The 18,136-nt window shown below is 36.7% G+C and overlaps 1 protein-coding gene across 1 annotated transcript in view; it reads right to left on the reverse strand.

Annotated features, from left to right (window-relative positions):
* The window catches only part of Mthl1 (adhesion G-protein coupled receptor methuselah-like 1), a 131,055-nt gene that overhangs the window by 72,527 nt on the left and 40,392 nt on the right, over window positions 1-18,136 (reverse strand). The window contains exon 4 of the mRNA XM_083100100.1: window positions 5,914-5,992. Coding sequence (XP_082956226.1) covers window positions 5,914-5,992 — 79 coding nt within the window. The remainder of the gene's footprint in view (window positions 1-5,913; window positions 5,993-18,136) is intronic.

Here is an 18,136-nt window from a genome sequence, read left to right on the forward strand (position 1 = left end):
TTAGTACCGTAAAAGCAAAGCTAGACATCTAAACCTCGTTAGTCGATAGTATGACTTCTAGTCCTTAGAATCGAATATCTGTATATACACTCGCGATTTCGCTTTACTGCTCGATCTCGCCCCGAGTTCGATAGCACTCGAGACGGGTCGCGGCCGGAGTTTCTCTCGTCCGTGACCCTAAATTAGCTTAACCGCCCGACTTCGAAACTCGGCCTGGCAGTAACTTCTTCGTCGAGTGCTCGAGACTGCGGTGGCCGCAACAAGATATCTACGCTGACCGTCGCGTTTGCGGTCGTAGCTGTCGGTTTGCCGTGCTTTCCGCGTTTGCCTGCAACGGGTCTCGCACGAGTATCTCGCCACACTCGTACGGAGAGTGTATCCCGAACGAGTTCCCTCTTAGGTCTGTTGATTTTCGAGCCCGAAGGATCTCAAATACCCGGTCTATACAATAGTCGAAGGTGAAAATGATCGAGAAAAATGCATCGATATATTATTGTTTTGTTTGAAATTAGGTGTAGTTTAATGAATAAAATTAAACATGCTTGTGTGTAAAAAAATAACACATTTGTTTCCATCAATATTTTATAAAGTTTATATGTATATTTAATGGAGAAAGTTTTAACATGCTTTTTTTATCTTAAAAATTGTTTCTTTTAATTTATCTTGATATCTATATATTATATATATATAAATTATTATAAATTATTATAAAAATAATAATTAATAGATACTAATTAAAGATAGATAAATAAAGAAACAATTGGCCCGATGTATGTGCTTGGGCGCAGTTTTCCGCATTTTTCTCGCTAAATAATTCTTGTCGGAAATTATTCGTGCAACGAGATAAATGATCCGCAACAAGATCAAATTACGCAAGATACAATCTCGCGCGAACGTGATTGATCGTAAAGGAGGAGAGACCTCGTCCCGGTCCTCCTCCCAACGGACCAGTTGAATATACATACGTATTACAGTTACAAGAAGGCCATTGTGCCTTGCGAAATTCGACAAGTATCTCTCTCACTCGCGGAGGCCTAGTTTCGGATATTTGGGTCACGTTCCTCTTGGCATCGACTTCGACGTGCGAACAAACCCGTCAATGAACGAGAATCGATGTATTTATAGTTAACTGACGTGCCGTTAAAATCAACACGTCCTTCTCAAGGAACAAAGAGGGTGAGGGAGATATAAATCGCGAGATTAAACGTTGCGAGAATTCCGATAATTTCAGCGAGGCGGAAATTTATCGAGTTAGAAAAGACCCATCGATGCGGGATCCGGAAGCAGATTAGGAGAAGGTCCGGCGAAAAAAAATCTGGTGACTCTGGAGAACGAGGGAAGAGAGATAATGAGTCACGAGAGCACAGAAGGGTGCTTAATCGACTATCATTACGACGCGGTCGCCACGCGATAAGATTAAGCCCGGTACAGTTAATCACGGCCTCATCGTAGCCTTTTCTTAGTCGATTAAGCACCTTCTTAATTCTAGCGATTAGCAGTTAACAAGAGGTGATAAACGAGATATATTAGCAAATTATGTTCAATCACACATTTAGAAAATAAGATATACCTTTTTGTAAGAAAAAATGATCAAGTAAATCAAGACAGATGATCTTGACAGATTTCTACAAAAAAAAAAAAAATACAAATTATATGCGTTCAAATTTACTTTTTACTCTCGTAAAATTTTTATCGGGAAATATTTGCCAGTGATAATTCGTCGTCGAGACTCTTAACCACTCGTGTCACGCACAGACGCTTAGTCGTGCGCGACCAAAGAAATCGAGAAGAACGAGCCGGCTATCGAGAGCGAGATAAACGAAGTTAATGAGCTAGTCCTTCAGGGGAACAGAAGAGACCTTAACGAACTGCGTGTATGTGTATATACGCGAGCAGCAAAACATTTGACCACTCTTCGCAGGACGATACACGTTGGCTTTGTTTTGCTTTTCGCCGACTGGATCGGCCATTGTCTTACTGGAAGCCATTGAGATTAGTTCCTTCGTTGTTGACAATGACTGATTGTGTTACTCGAATTAAAGGCGAATTCGCCTGCACATCGTTCTTCTCAACCGGCTACTGTTAAACTTCCAAGAGACGACAATTTTACTCGAATAATTGGGGTTCTGGATTCTAGAGTCGATTTTTCATTCCTTTCCTAAAGTAGCCGCTCATCAATCCCTCTTTGTTCGCGTCTCGGAATGCAAAAATTATTTACTTTAATCGTACAATCTCAAGATTAATATTATTGCAAAAATATGTATATTGCATTTACACATACGTAAGCGTTAAAATATTTTTATCGGGGAACAAATGACAGAGGCCTGTGCCGAGTCTTTGTGAAAACTCTTAGCGTCGACAGAAAGATAGTGGCTACCAGAATGCAAACTCACTTAGAGACGAAACGCTAAATACACGTCGAGGTCGCAACATCGGTTGTAGTTGATCGTGGGAAGCTGCTTGGATGTTAGATAATTGAACAATTTCTCAGAAAATATAGGCGCGAAAATATCGGAGCGAAAGAGAAAGAGAGAGAGGGAAGAAGGAAGGCGGAAAGCATAAGATGAATCTTCTCACGCGGGAAAATGTACCCGACCTTCGCGTGCAATTAAACGTAACGGTAATGGCATCGGGTTCTCGTTGGTGGTATAATATCACAAGTACTGCTAATTGGTAGCGTCGAACGCTTGGTTGCTTCTGTCGCGGAAGCCTAAGAAAATTACACGAGTCGCGAAATTAGTTGGCTCTCTCGATTCAATATAGCGCTCGACATTGTGTAAAACAACGTACTTGCCGGCGAATGTGACCAGAATAGTGGAATATGTTCCTCAGAAACGGATTTATACAAAATACTCAATTAAATTACTCAGATATCTGTAATAATATTGTTTGCGATTGAACATTTATCGTCTCAGTGGATTATAAAATTCAATTCTCAGTAAATTGAATATTAATATCTCTAAAAATATAATAACGTAAGACTGCTATTTATAAGTATTATAAACAAAATTTCAATAAATAATTTTTTGTGAACAAATTTTTTCGAAAATTTTATTCTCTCTTAAAAATGGAGATAACCACCGAGATGAGATTTAAAAAATGACAGCCGAGCAAAGCGTATCGTTATATTTTTGCTACGACTGACTCATACATTCACAAACTTTTCACTCAAATTATGAGTTGGAATTAGCGAGTTTTGGACGATAATGTTTCGTATGACAATGCAATCTGGTGTTCAGCGAACTGATAGACGAACATCGCCAACAGTATCAAATCCGACGAGCCGTAAGAAAAAATAGAGAGAGAGAGGGACAGATTATCGGATATACTCGAGCAGTGATGGTCAGTGCAACGACCGTGCGTAAACGCGCGCGCATAGCCGCAAATGACATCAGGATAATTTTCCAGCTCGAAAATCACGGAGTACATCGTGCAGCCACCGTGAACGCGCAACGTGCCGTTGACACTTCAACAAGTGGATACAACACGCCGGCGCACGTGTCGCCGACAGTTTTGGCGTGTGCGAGAGAAAGAGAAAGAGAGAGAGAGAGAGAGAGAGAGAGAGAGAGAGAGACGAAAAAAAACGCAGATAAAAGTGCGAGTGCAAGTTCATCGAACCACGCTGGTCGTGAAAAGTCAGGGCGATTAATGTAAATGCTTTACCGTGGCTTACCGCACGCGTTTAAATATTTTTAGTCTCCCGTGCTGGTTCGCAAAAAGTCAGAGGTTCCGTTGGTTACGCGGTTTATTAGCGTTATTAGGTATCATTGGTGCACGTGTATTCGTGTTGCAATAACGCGAATCGAAACGGTTACGAGAAAGTGAGACACGTTACGAGAAAACACGGGCTAACGAACTTTTATAGAAATGTAATTTTATTACGTATACAATTTTTTAATTAAATATATTAATTAAAAAATTGTATACGTAATAAAATTAATTGTTATTAATTAATTATGTTAAGTATATTAAATTAATGTGTGCACTTTTTTTATCGCTTTTTTCGCCGAAAACTTTTAAACTGCAACGATCTGTAATATAATAGACGGAAAACAATTCGGAGAACGCGATAAAATGCGCAGATACAGTATTTCTGATTTCGAGTTGAAATTGTTATATCAATTTATATTTCGAATCAGACGTCACGAACCGATTCAGCTGCGAACGTGCATAATTATGCACGGTGAGATGCAGACGGCAGATCCTCGATCAAACGGGAAAAATAACGCGCGAAGAAACCCGACGATTGGTTGAGAGAAAGAAAGTAGAAAAGAGAGTGTACGCCATGGAACCGCGTGTACCAAGAGCCAAGAGCAAGACGAAGAAGAGACCCGTTATAGTGACCGCGTTGCATCGCATTAACCAGCCGACCGAGTGATCCTGATCCAATCTCTTATCCTGATTCTCCTTCAACGAGCAAAGCTTCTACCGTGCGACGATAATCTACTAAAATGATCCCTAATGATTATAATTCTTCCATGACTTTAGTTACAAACCGTATATATTTAAGGGTATTTTTATTAAACTTATTCAATTTAAAGTTTCAATTTAAAGATTAACTTCATGTAAAATGTTAACAAGTACTAGAGTTTTATAAAATAAATATATTAATAAATATTAGAGGTTTTTTTATTATATATAGCAAGATTTCTTGATGCGTCAAAATATAAAGAATCGATTTTCTACATTAAATTCATCTCTCGATTACCGATTTTTAAATTAAGATATAACTACTAGAAGTAAAGATTTCCAATTTATTAAACAAAATAAGGGAAATTATTATCGGGAAATTATTATATCGTAGCTCGAACAGGCAATTCGCAAAATGTTTCATATAAAATTTGATGTTTTGACGTTTTTCTTTGGAAATATAATTATCGCGGAAGTTTGTATATTGCAAAAATTGATCAAAAAATCTCGCTATATAAATTCTGAAAATAAATTTGTTATAGTCTGCATGGTACTTTAATCGAGCGATTGCGTAAATGAGACATAATCGTGAGAGTACAATTGCACATTTATGATTTATACTCTCTCGCGCAGAGAGAGAGAGAGAGAGAGAGAGGGTTCTAGTTTTTATAATTATACATGGATGAATAGACTTTAATTAGTTACAAAATGCCGCAGGCAAGACACGAATAAAGCTTGAAATTTAGTTCAATTATTATGATCGTTTGTTCGCGTATGGACGATTTATCCGCATTGTATAATTATTTCGGGCCACATAATGAGGCGACGCGTTAATTAGGTTTATCTCGCCATTATCTCGCGCCATCGATATTCGTCGGGATAATTAGGTATTTTATTATTCTAGGAATAAAAGCGGCGTGCTCTAAAGCTAAACCGGTCCGAATCGATAAAACCGCGTGCTGTCGGCTGTTTGCCAGGCAAATGTTTTTCTCTCTCTTTCGAGCCTTCCGATTGCGGTTCGCTAAATTTCGACATTATGAATTTCTTCGAATCTATATGAAAAGAGGAAACTATTCATATTACATAACGTTACATTTTATTACTATTTACTTTGCATCGGTATTTTATTGTAAGATTGATACAAAGTGTCCGATACTATTTCTCCTTTTTTTCTCGAGAAATATTTTTTCTTTCTTCAACATTTTTATAGATAATGCCGCGAGGTACAATGACATTCCGCAAATTCCAGAAACCTTCCGAAGACGATAACGTAATGTTACGAGCATTTAAAGTATCAGAGGATGGGACGAATTCTCAGATATTCGAAATATAAAATATTATGGAGACTTTTCCGATAGTCCGTCTAACAATTTTTCAAAATTATATTGTATAAAGATTATAACCACATATATCGCATAAATCATATTGCACATATCGATGCAATTCCATTCGCATTTGAATGCATATTTTTTTTTTAAACTGGTAGAAAGTATTACGACTCACCTAAATGTCCACCAGATGTTGAAGCACATTGTGTTCAGCCAGAAGAAAGCAGCCAGGAAAAAGAAATGCGCCATGATCGCTGAAACATAAAAAAAACATGCTCCGTTATAGATGATTTTGCTTAAGCAGCTTAAAAGTTCTAGTTCTTTTCGATAAAGATATTATATTATGTCAAGAGGAACCTTTTTCTTCATTAGTTAAATGTTAAAATTCTAGTAGAGGAAGAGAGAGAAGAATCGATACAGTAATAGTGTTTTAAATTTTTTGATGCATGTGCTAAAATTTATTAAATGTAATTGAAATATGAAATCTCTAATTACTATTGTTTATTAAATAAATAAATAAATAAATAAATAAATTTATATATATGCTTCAAATGCGTTTGCTTTCATCTTTTTATACTTTTAATCACTCCAATTATTAAACCAATAAATGCAAATATTGAATAAAAAAGATATAAAAATCAAAGTTAATAATATTGATCAATTCTTTAAAATTAAGCAATTTTTTGCATTTAAACATATTTTATCCGTATATACATATATCCAATGATAATAAAATTTAGCACTGTTTCAACATCTGTGTCTTTATAACGATCTTTAATCATCTGTGCAAACTCTTAACAGATTCGAGACATCTTGCAACGGGTAAACGAGCTCGCTGAACAAAAACCGCGCCGTCGGTTTTCTATACCTTGATACCTCCTTAAAAGATTCATAAACCATAGTGAATGGGAAAGGGTAAGTTTCGAGGGTGCGACACGCAGGCAAAGAGCCGAACGAAATTTCGGAGGGAGACAGCTTTTGTAAGGATCTGTTTGAACGGTCGCCAAGAGGGTGCGACTGGTGATGTCTATAAATTTTTGAGAATCTCGCCCGTATTCATTCTTAGAATTCGTGCGTCTGTTTCTAATAAGGACGAAAATTACGTGGGGTGATAATCTTTGTCGCGTATATTGAAACAACATTTCATTTCATTGCAAGAGCGTCGTTCGATTTATATTTATAAAACACGGAAGCACAAATAGCAGATCAGTAACTGACATAAAAACGCAATGTACGTATAAATTTTTTAATAAAAATTATATTTAAACGTACAACCATTAGATTGAAACAGATAAAAATTAAATACACAATTGTGTGTATTCTGTATAATAAAAATCATCATTTTGATCTTCACATCATTAAAGAAAATGCAAAATTTAAAAAAATTTTTCTTTATAATAGATAATAAAATTTTTTTATTCCCTCTCTTTTTCTGAATTTTATTATATAATATAGTCTTTTAACTTTTATCTTTTTATCTTTCAATTTATATATGATCACACATATGGGCTATGTTATGTACGTTAAGCTCCATAAAAGTGCAGTCACGTGCTAAATTACGGAATCATGGTAACGATGTAAAGATCCAACGGCGAGAGAGATGAAATATCGTTTCCATATTTGCGTGGCTTGCGTATTGATAAATTTTTTAACAGCATCGCATTTGCGTGTGTATGTATGCATGTTTGCTCTTAGAATGCGAAACAATGAGAACGGAATGCAAACCGCCGGCAAGAATGACGGTATTAATTTTTAAACACGTAATCAACAAACATGCGTAATGATGGCGACAACAAATATACGTGCTCAGCGCTCAAAACCTATCAAACTTTTCTTCGCGAATAAATATTTTACTTTTCATAAGCGTGGATATGAATATGCAACAATATCATCGATAAAGTGGATTTTATGTAATTATAACAAACGGTAACGATATCAACAATTATACTTTAAAAATTAAACATTTCGATTGGTACACGGTAATGTAATGATCAACCATTACAATATTAATGTCGATATTGATATGTACGCGATAGATATCAAGATATTGTAATATTGTAATCGGTGATCGTAACGTTACGTAGCAATCAAAACGTTTTATCTTTCAAATTTAATTACACAAGCAGCACATTTCACGAAATATAAAATATTCACGATGCGAAATTGGTTATAACCAGATACGTATGTAAGTACACATGCATACGCGAGCACATTTTTATTCCACTCCAACGCTGCCCAAAATAAAATTTTAATATCATCTGCAAAAACGTAAGTGTGTACTTATCATTAATCACGTAATTCGGTTTTTCGCTAATATATTAATTTAAATATTATTTCAATCAATTTCACAGCTATTTGATGTGAATACTATAAGTGAAAATAGAAAGAATAACGCTTTGTAATAATAGCAATTAAGAGTAATAATTTTTTAAATATTTTCCATTTCATAACGCGCACACATAAGACGTAATAAGTGCGTATTCAAGGATAGATGAAGGCATGACGCAATGAGAAACTATCGTAACCGATAAAGTTCCTTGCATTCACTCCGTTATCCATCATGAATTATGCTCGCACCTTGGAATAAAAGTGCAATTAGGGCTCTTTTCGCAAATAAAAATATGAATAATTGCTATGAATAATCCACCGCGTGTATCTGTCAGTTTAATCAAGCCTCTATTCAGTTGCAATTATCCTAACGGAAATGGCAAAAACGCTGCTGATAGAGAGAGATAAATCATACTGTAAACATGCCGGACTCTCTGTGTCGCGTGTTCAATTAATTTTTACTTTTAACTTGGTACATCGACGCCGAAGCACCATGTGCATAACGAAAAATTTCATATCGCTAATGGAGAGCCTTCGAGCGATTGCAGGCTGTAGAATCGCGATTTTAAAGATTGATCAATAGATTTGTCCCGGTAATTTATGATCTAGCAACAGTTAGATTTTACGATTTAAATATTTACGCGAACGAAAAACTTATACGCTGGATGTTTAATATAAACAGTTATCAGGGTAGAAAAAAATACATACTTACTAAAGTCAATTTATTTTTTCTTATATTTTTTTAATTATATTTTTAAATATTTATTTAAATATTTATAAATATTTGAAATAGTATATTTATATTTTACAATAAATATTTTAAATATTTATTGTAAAAATATGCAAACATTATAAATATGTATACATCTAATAATCTCTATCGTATATTTACACAAAATGTAATATTTTTAAAACATGTATTAGAAAGAAACGACGACTTTATTACATCAATTAAATGAATTAAAAAGACACATATATACTTTACACAAGTGCAACATAGCAAACGATAAACTTGTATTTAGCTAAATCCCAGAGAAATTATTTTCACCGGCAAACGCCAATTAATCGATGTAAGTAAAACGCATTTGGCGAAACGTGGACTAACGATTCGCAATTACAGGACACCCCATCCCAAGAAGTCACCCGAGATGAGATTAACGCGTACGTAACGCGGCGGTGAAATCGTCAAATAATTCTTCGCCAGGAGGCTTTTACGATGCGGGATGGTAGCCAGCAGCATTTATCGCGTAACGCGGAAATAATTAAATTTCGAAAACTAATTATGGCTCGTTGCAATTATAACTCGAGCGACATTCATCCGTGAATCGCCACACTATTATCCACCCTTGCAACTTGGTGGAAAAGCTCGCAGTCAGGATGGGGCGAAGCGTTGTCTCACCCTACGACCACCACCCTTCATCGACAAAATCCACCCCGGCAACGTGTTTCGGACGGCCGGGGCGGATCGTGTTTGCGCGGTGTGTTTTCCATTTTCCACGCCGCGTAGGATCAGCCATGTGCGGAAGAGGTCCTTTTGTTGGAATTAGTACCGGGAGTCACAAGAGAGAAAGACAGAGAGAAAGAGAGAGAGGCTGGATGGGGAAAGAAAGGAAGAGATAGGAATATCGCGCAGGGGATGTTTTCAAGTACGACGCGCGCGCTGCTTGTTTTCTCATTCATCATGATTTATATGAGTCGAAAACAGCGATGCACGGGGATACGAGGAGATAGTCAGATAAAAAGACGGTTTTGTGTTAGCAGTTGCATCGAGGAATATGTCGAGACGAAATAGAAAGATATTCGCTTCCAAAAGAATATTCTTTGTGTCACATGTCGCGAGTGTATTATTTTCGCAGAGCAATATAACGTCTGCTAAAAGTCTAGAAAAGTTATGCCGGAATCAAGTATACTGTTACTCTTTCTTGGACAGAAAAATGTATGTGTCACAGCAGTAAATATAAAAATATAAAATAACGATCCACGACATTAAATCAGTCAATAATATAACATTATAAGATTATATTAGTCATATCAATTAATTATATTGATTAAATTATTATTGAACTACATTCTTCAAAATAAAAATTATTATTGACTGATTTGAGAAAAGAGAGAGAGAGCGACAGTAAAATTTTATTCAATATTTTAACTTATGATATTATTATACAAACGATTTATTTCTTGGCTTGTAAGTTTTATAATGAAAGACCTTTCGTTAAGATACTTCTTAAACGTATCAAGACAAAGAGCTCTGATAAAGGGGAGACAAACGCATCAGGAACAGCTGGGGTTAATTTAAGTCACGTTGTAGAGAATCGAAGGAAGTAGTACTGCGGTATTACGTGTACGAGCCTATGGCGCCTACTAGGGGTGAGTGTCAAGGGTTGAAACGTCAGCCAGTTAAGGGCGCCTCGATTTGCATAGGGTCGGAATTAGATTGCGCGAGCTGACCCGCCGTTTATCTTTTTCTTTCCCAGAGAGTACATCTAATTGCCCTGAGGGATGACACCCTTGTTGGGCACGTGCGTGCTAACGTTATTGCACTCTTTGTCAACTGTAACATGATACGAAGAGCAAATTTGCAAGTCCGTTTATAATTAAATGTCGATGTACTCGAGCTCTTTGCATCATACTTTTGTCATTCATTATCATTGATGGAGATGTATATTTTCAGGGATATTTAATCTATTTGAGTTTTTTTTCTAATGTAAATAATAGTCAACCTAATTTATTATATCATAAATTAGAATTGTAATTTACAATGTAATTTCAAAATTATATATAATTGCGATTATTATTCCAATATTTATTGAGGATATAATCAAAATTTTACGAGCTGACTTTATAATATTAATATTTCGAATGTATATTAAAATTTTTATTATATATAATGTTTTTACAATAAATGCAGGTATAAAAACAAGGATGAAGATCATCGTGTAAATGATTCGCTCGAAGGATCTTCACGCAATAAGTTTGTATAAAGTGGGGTTCCTCTATTTTAAATCACATGCAAAGAGAGAAAGTGACGTTAATACGCCGGTATCACGCGGCCTTAGCTCATTTAAGTTAAATACGAAACGGCAACATCGCTCATAATTGGATCGCAGTAGCTTTATTACACCGTTTTGATTTAACACAGGGTTAGAATTAGATTCGTTGGAGAGAGCCGACCCTTCTTAGGAACGCGCGCGACATTACACGCTTAATGAATCACAAAAGTTGACGACGATCTCGAGGGACGAGCGATCGGTCAACAAGAGAACTGAATGCGCGAGAAGCTCCCGCACATTTTAATTTGTTCGCGAAAATATCTCGTAACGAAATTACACAGTCGCAATAAAACGAGTTAGAGATAAATCTATCCGCAAAATATGCAATACTTCAACGCAAAAGAAATAATATCGCACATATTTTTTTCCGATTGAGATTTGATGACATTCTCTCTGTTTGTCAAAACATTTATTTTATTTATTTAATTTAATTTATTTTATTTAATATTATATTATTTAACATTTTTATGATTTATGTAAAAATAAAAAAATTGTTATGATAAATTACACAAATAGAAAAAAAAACAATATTTCTATCAAATTAATGATAATTACGTTATTCATTGATTGCAATTATTTATTATTTGTGAGAAGAATATCCCGCAAGTAATTCTTTTTGCAAAGGAACACGCTTTGTGATTTATACAGTGTCGCCAAATAGTTTTGTCGAAGCGCAATGTAATACTGATAATTCAGAAATAACGTCGATTGGAACGAAGAGCAATGTCGTTTGCGCCGAAAAACCATTTCAGAACGAAGAGGAATTATGCGTCCGACTGTCGGGCCAGAAAATGGCGGCCACGACGACAGATGAGAGGCTGATAAATAGTTATGGAGAATGAGAGAGAATGGGAAACGCGCGAGGACAAACGAAAAAGGAAAGAGAAAATTCATTTAAAACATGTAGGGTTTTATACATGCTTTGTACGATATTTAATTTCGTCAGGCAATGCGTTATGTTTTAATCATCGAATAACATAAATTAAAAAGAATTTGCTCATTGAATCTTACACAAAAGGAATGGTAGAAAAAGTTTGGAAATAATGTTCTATTTCTATAGTAAATTCCAATACTTGATGTCAATATTATATATTTTGGAAATAAATAGAGTAATTAAAATCTGTATCTCTCTGGGATGTTTAAAGTTGTTATTTAAATAGCTTCTCTATTAAATTCTATTAAATTTTATTAAATTTTTGAAACTATAATACTTTGCATTTTTCACAATTTTGGCGCCTCTGGAGAGATTTTTTTTTTATTTAAAAAATATTTAATTATAATATTATTTTAAGATGAAGAGAGATTTTGCATCAGATTTCCGTATCAGAAACCAGCGATGACAGAGAGATGAGAGCATGATAAATAATCATCGATAGGGATTGGGAAACGAAATGCGAGAGCGAACGAGCGTAAAAGGGAAGAGACAAGAGGCGAATTTAGAATACAGTGCGAGTGATCTATGAAGCGCGATATCGACGCGAACCGCGCGATTCGTTACATACTACATTAATAATTATCGTCGATCCAACCGCGTGACCCAACCCGATGCACGATAAAACGCATCGTATAAAACGGTGGAATGTATGATCGGCGGAACGACTATCGTTTCGAAATATCGCGCGATCGTGGATCGTCGCTAAACGCAGCGTCCATACGTAAACCGATTTAATCAAGCACGCAATAAAACTGACGTATCGCGCGCGTTGGATTTGGAAATGCATGGCTGGCATAAATCCGGCGCGATGAGTGCGAACGTGACTATTCGCCGGTCGCGCGAGCGTTATAAATGTTGGAAAAAAAAGCGCGCATAATTGCGATTACAATTTTATGAGACAGCACATGTGACATTCGCGACGGTACGTAAGTAGCGCGTAGGAGAATGACATTTCCGCGTGATTTACCAAAATAGCGATGCATATTATTATAGTGTGTATAAATACTTTAAATGATTTCAAAAAACGTGGAACATAAAAGATAATAATATTGTATGTTTCTATAAAAAAAAAATCATTTAAAAAAATGCATTTTAAAATTCATAATATAATCTATCGAATATTATATTTATTATTAATTAAGAAATTAAATAAATTATAAAATAAGATAAATTAGGAGAAAACTCGAGTTAAAATTGATTTTTTTTCTCGGTATTTTATAAAATATACTTAACGAATTATCTCTCGACGAAAAACGATCCTTTGAAACTAGTGAATTGCGCATTATGCGCGTATGACGCAACATTCTCTGCAGCAAAGATTTAATCGGTCCATTCTACCTTTTTATACGCCGAGGATCAACGTGTAACAAAGTAGTTGTTATTTCTGAAAACAGCGAAACGCAACGCGATGCAAGTCGTTGCATCGCCTCAAGGAATGCGTTTTAGCGCACGTGCGGAATAATGGATCCGTGTTCCATGCAACTGCAGAGAAAACAAACAGTAATATGTATATGTATATCGTCGCGTTTATACACACCTCGATCCGCCCTAATTTACAAGGAGAACGGTATTTGTTTTCGCTCGTAAGCAATTCCCGCGTTACGACAACCGCAAAGATAACCCAGGACAATAAAGGTGGCGATGAGTTGTGCTCTTCCGGCCCGTCGACCATGCTGCATTGTTAGTCAATCGCCGCTCGCGAGATGGAGATATGCAAATGCCGGATAATTTTGGTTCCCGTCGACTCTGAATCTCTCTCTTTGAGCTCGATTAATGTCCACGTAGTCGTGTTGACTCGAGCGAAAAATAACGCATGAATTATATCGTATTCCGATAAAATACATTATCATTAATCCTCCCAATTTTCCTTATTAGCGTGACGTCATGGTACGTACTCTCTGCATTGACAGAAGTTAAATACTTTTTTCAAATGCAATTATGATAATCGTATTATTACCGTCATGCATTGTACGAAATTCATTAGCCAAATTGAGAATTCCATTATCTGGCCCATTTTCCGGACATTTTCTCTGTGTGTCGATTCGTACGAAGCAAACGGAGCTAACGAAATCCCGCGGTGAATCAGCTCCCGTAGTTGCGTCTAAATTTATCTCGACTGTCCTTTCGTGTCGCTTCCGCGAAATACGCGTGTATTAAGATTGCCCGTTATATGAATCTGCGACACAATACTCGACGGCCAGCGCAGTCGTCGACAGTAAAATAGATATTTTTATTTCCGCCCGGATCCTCTTCCGGACTGTGTAATAACGCGGAGAAGACGTTTTTACGACGCGCGACATAAAAACAGCAGGCTGTCAAGTAACGCGGTGTGCTACTTTGAATGTCACGAGATAAGAATTTTATAGCGATTAAAAATAATATATTAAGAAGAATAATAAGGCTCTCGATGATTTTATTAATAAATATATGCATTTAATAAAAATATGACTAATTTTTAATAAATATTTTTATACAAATTTATGCAAATTTTTAAATTTAAAAATTAAAATCACATTCTTATTAAAAATTAATTTTTTCTTTGTATTTAAATATGCCTAGTCTAGTTAAATATTTTTTCGTGAAACGATGTTAAGAAAGCAATTTTGGATTACCTTTAATTTTTCAGCAAGATTAGCGTCCTCTTATGCACGTTGAATTTACGATAGGAAAATAAAAATATGATTCATCTCTTCTTTATTCAAAAGGGACTGTTACGCTTTAAATAAACCACTCTACAGATTAGCAGATTAGTCGCTAAAAATGGGGTTTATCACGGGTACTTTGTCGCAGAGTGGTACTTATTTCCAAGATACTCTTTATCCGCCCTTCTTTCCTGACCACCCTCGTCGCTGGGCAATCCCTCTGCAGCTAAAACTCCTTCCTAGCTAATTTCCCGAAACTCTCTGTCTCTGTCATCGTTTCTGCGCGTTGTTGGTGCTCACGCGAATACATAATCGGCGAATCAAACGGGCAAAATTCTGTTATATTTAGATGCAACGAGCAAAGGCCAATCAGAGCGTGGAAAACGAAGCGGTGAGGAGAACGAGAGAAAATGAACGCGAGTACAAATCGACTGAATGAATAAAGAGAGCAAGAGAGAGAGAGGGAGAGAGACTCATGCTTGTGCCACTCGAGGCACCTCCACTTATACGGCGTCTCGTCGAAGCATCGCGCGCTACACGAGGGCCCACAATGTGTCTCGAGTGTTGCTGAAATTGCTGGCGAATGACGTCGGCGGAGTTGGCTGGCAACTGGAGAGTAGCCCAACACGCGCCGACCGAACCCCTCAAACTCCCTCGCTAAACGGCCGCGTGACGAATTACCTGGGAAATATCCCCCCGCCTCTCTCGCTCCCCGTCTCTCCCATCCTCGCCGACATACCGTAATTAATTTTCAGGACAGCGAGAATTTCGATACTCCTCCTTTTTCCCCCGCGAGATTGCGACGAACGAGGAGGCGTCTCGTTGTAGACCAGCGTTCCTGCGACCCGCCAGGGAATTAACGGACGTTCCCGTCGACGCGACCCGTTGTTGCGGAAAAAGAGGGGCGAACAAACGACGGTGACTCCCGAGACGTCAATTAGCGAGAACCCTAAAAAATTCATATCGAAAACTTGCCGCGCTTGGGGACGAAACTTGCGAAGCATTTTTCGGGATTTTCGTGGAATATAACGGGGAAATTAAGAGACGGAGGGACGGAGGAATGGGGGTTTTGATAAGTGTACGCGAGCCTCGTATTTTACTGTATACATTAATTGTGGCAAATATTTTTTTAAATTTCAAATATCGCGGTAAAAAGATTAAATCTGTATTTTGCTGAAAGTACTTTACGAGAACATTTTTTTATTATCAGATGAATATTTTTTCTTTAATTAAAAATTTTTATTTAAAAAAAAAAGTCCGATTGAGCAGCTTGACGTATTTATCTCTGTTATATTTTATTTATCAATTCAACACATTTTTCTTTATTATATTTTATCTCCTTGAAATTTTTAAAAACATATATATGATCCTCAATATAATATTCTGATAAGAAAACCATCATAAAAAATTCTTTAAATTATTATTAATTTTCGCGTAAATTGTTGTTAACACATTAATTTAAAATTATTATTTTAAAATATTAATATTAATTTCCTTTACGCGTTTTCTTAATTAGTAGGAAAGCGTCATATATTTAAGGTGACCGTGAAAATGAAGCCTAATGTGATAAGTATAGAAATGTGTGACTAATGTCTTCATCGGAGCATTAGTTGACACACGAGAGAAAGCGCCGCGTTTTTATCTGGTTAAGAATAGCTACATAAAGAAGTTCTACAATAGGGCGATAAGTCAGCCGCGGGAAGCTCGTCGCCAACTCTGAAAACGACCGGCAGGGATAAGAACATTGCGTGTCGGGTGAATAAAGATGTGCGCGGGGTTCCCGCCAGGAACAAGAGAGAGAGAAAGAGAAGGAGAGGCGGAAAGGGGAGAAAAAAGGGCGCGCGAGCGAAAGGAAAAACCGGCGAAGGATACGTATATATATCGAGGGACTCGCGCGATTACACAACCGTGAAACGTAACCGCCGAGGATCCCGAGATCGTGTCATTCTGGCGCGACGCCAGAAAGGCCGGCCGGCCCCAAGTTTGAATTTTCGGGGTGGCACCCAGCGCGCGAGATATATAATAATGCGTCGGTCGTCTGGTATACGAATTCCAGCGGCTTTCCAGAGATACGTACGAGTGGTGCTATCACCAGAGACCCCCTGGTCGCCCCCTTCCCCCCTTTCATACGTGCGTTGTACATGCGTCGAGTTGGCGGTCGATCGCTCCAAGTCGAGGGTCCTCAAGGTTTAAGCCGCTTTCCAATGTTGCTCGCTTGTGCACGGGGCTATTAACCTGCGAGCTTTGCTCCCTCTCTCCCTCCCTCTTCGTTTCGCGAAAAATCTCGCCCGGAATTTCGAACGGACGAGGAATCAGCGGCCGGATTTCGTAGATTATATCGTATATTCTGAAGAGCCTCCCGCTGCATAATAGTTAGTTGTTCGAATAGAGGCGTGTTACGTTTGTAAATCATACGCGTCGTGCAATAAAACGATGCGAGATTGTCGAGACCGGTGTCCTATCTTGATCGCTCGAGAGTGGCGCTTGGCAGTTTTACAAGCGTGCTATTGTAACGTTTGTCAATTTTATGCGGATTGAGGTGGCGACGCAGCTGACTCGCATTAATATCGAGATCGAGGGTCTTTCTGATGGATGACGTTTCGGCAAAATGTTTCTGTCTTGCTAACGCTTTCGCGAAATTGATAATTAGCGTCATTGTTGGTGAACGTGAAATTTGACGATACAATTTTGTACGTTGTAATAGCGCGAATAAATTAATGTATAAAGAGATATTATATTTATTAAGCTGTATGTGTAAATGATGACAACGTACAATGTTGTCAGTCAAGTTAGAGTAAGAAACTCTTGCGAAGCATCGATCACGTATTCAACACGGCACTTTAGCTAGGAAATCTCTTAATTCAGTTACCACGGTAACTATCTACATCAAACAACGTTTCGGAGTTGTTCCGGAAGAATGCCTTGAGCAAGGGATTAAGATCCCTCCGCGGATAAATTAGACACCCACACCGACAGAAAGGCACTTTAGATGACTGAGAGATAGATCGTTGATATACAATTGTATGTCTTAATGCTCAATTATTATACTATTTTACAATCTATCTTGTTATATCATTTTTAACATAATGTTCCCTAGCATGCAATGCTCAAAAAAAAAAAAAAAGAATGAGAAGTGTCTGCATTTTTATTTCGCACAAATAACTCCAAAAGTAAATTTTTAAAAATAATTATTACTTTTTTTCAAATAACTGTTGAAATAAAAATTGTGGAAAATATACATTTCATTTTTTTATGTAAATTTTTAAAATAATTTTTTTATTATATTATCTTTTTAGAATTATTATAAAAATTTGTAATAATAATTATAAATTATTAATATTTTTATATAGTAATTATTCTAGACATATTAGTAACATAATAAAAAAATTATTTTAAAAATTTGCGTAAAAAATGTATATTTTTCCACAATTTTTACATTAT

The sequence above is a fragment of the Camponotus vicinus genome, unplaced genomic scaffold (genome assembly GCF_025532165.1).
Source record: "Camponotus vicinus isolate PSW18456_S1 unplaced genomic scaffold, iyCamVici1.0 SCAF_5, whole genome shotgun sequence".
Classification (NCBI taxonomy): domain Eukaryota; kingdom Metazoa; phylum Arthropoda; class Insecta; order Hymenoptera; family Formicidae; genus Camponotus; species Camponotus vicinus.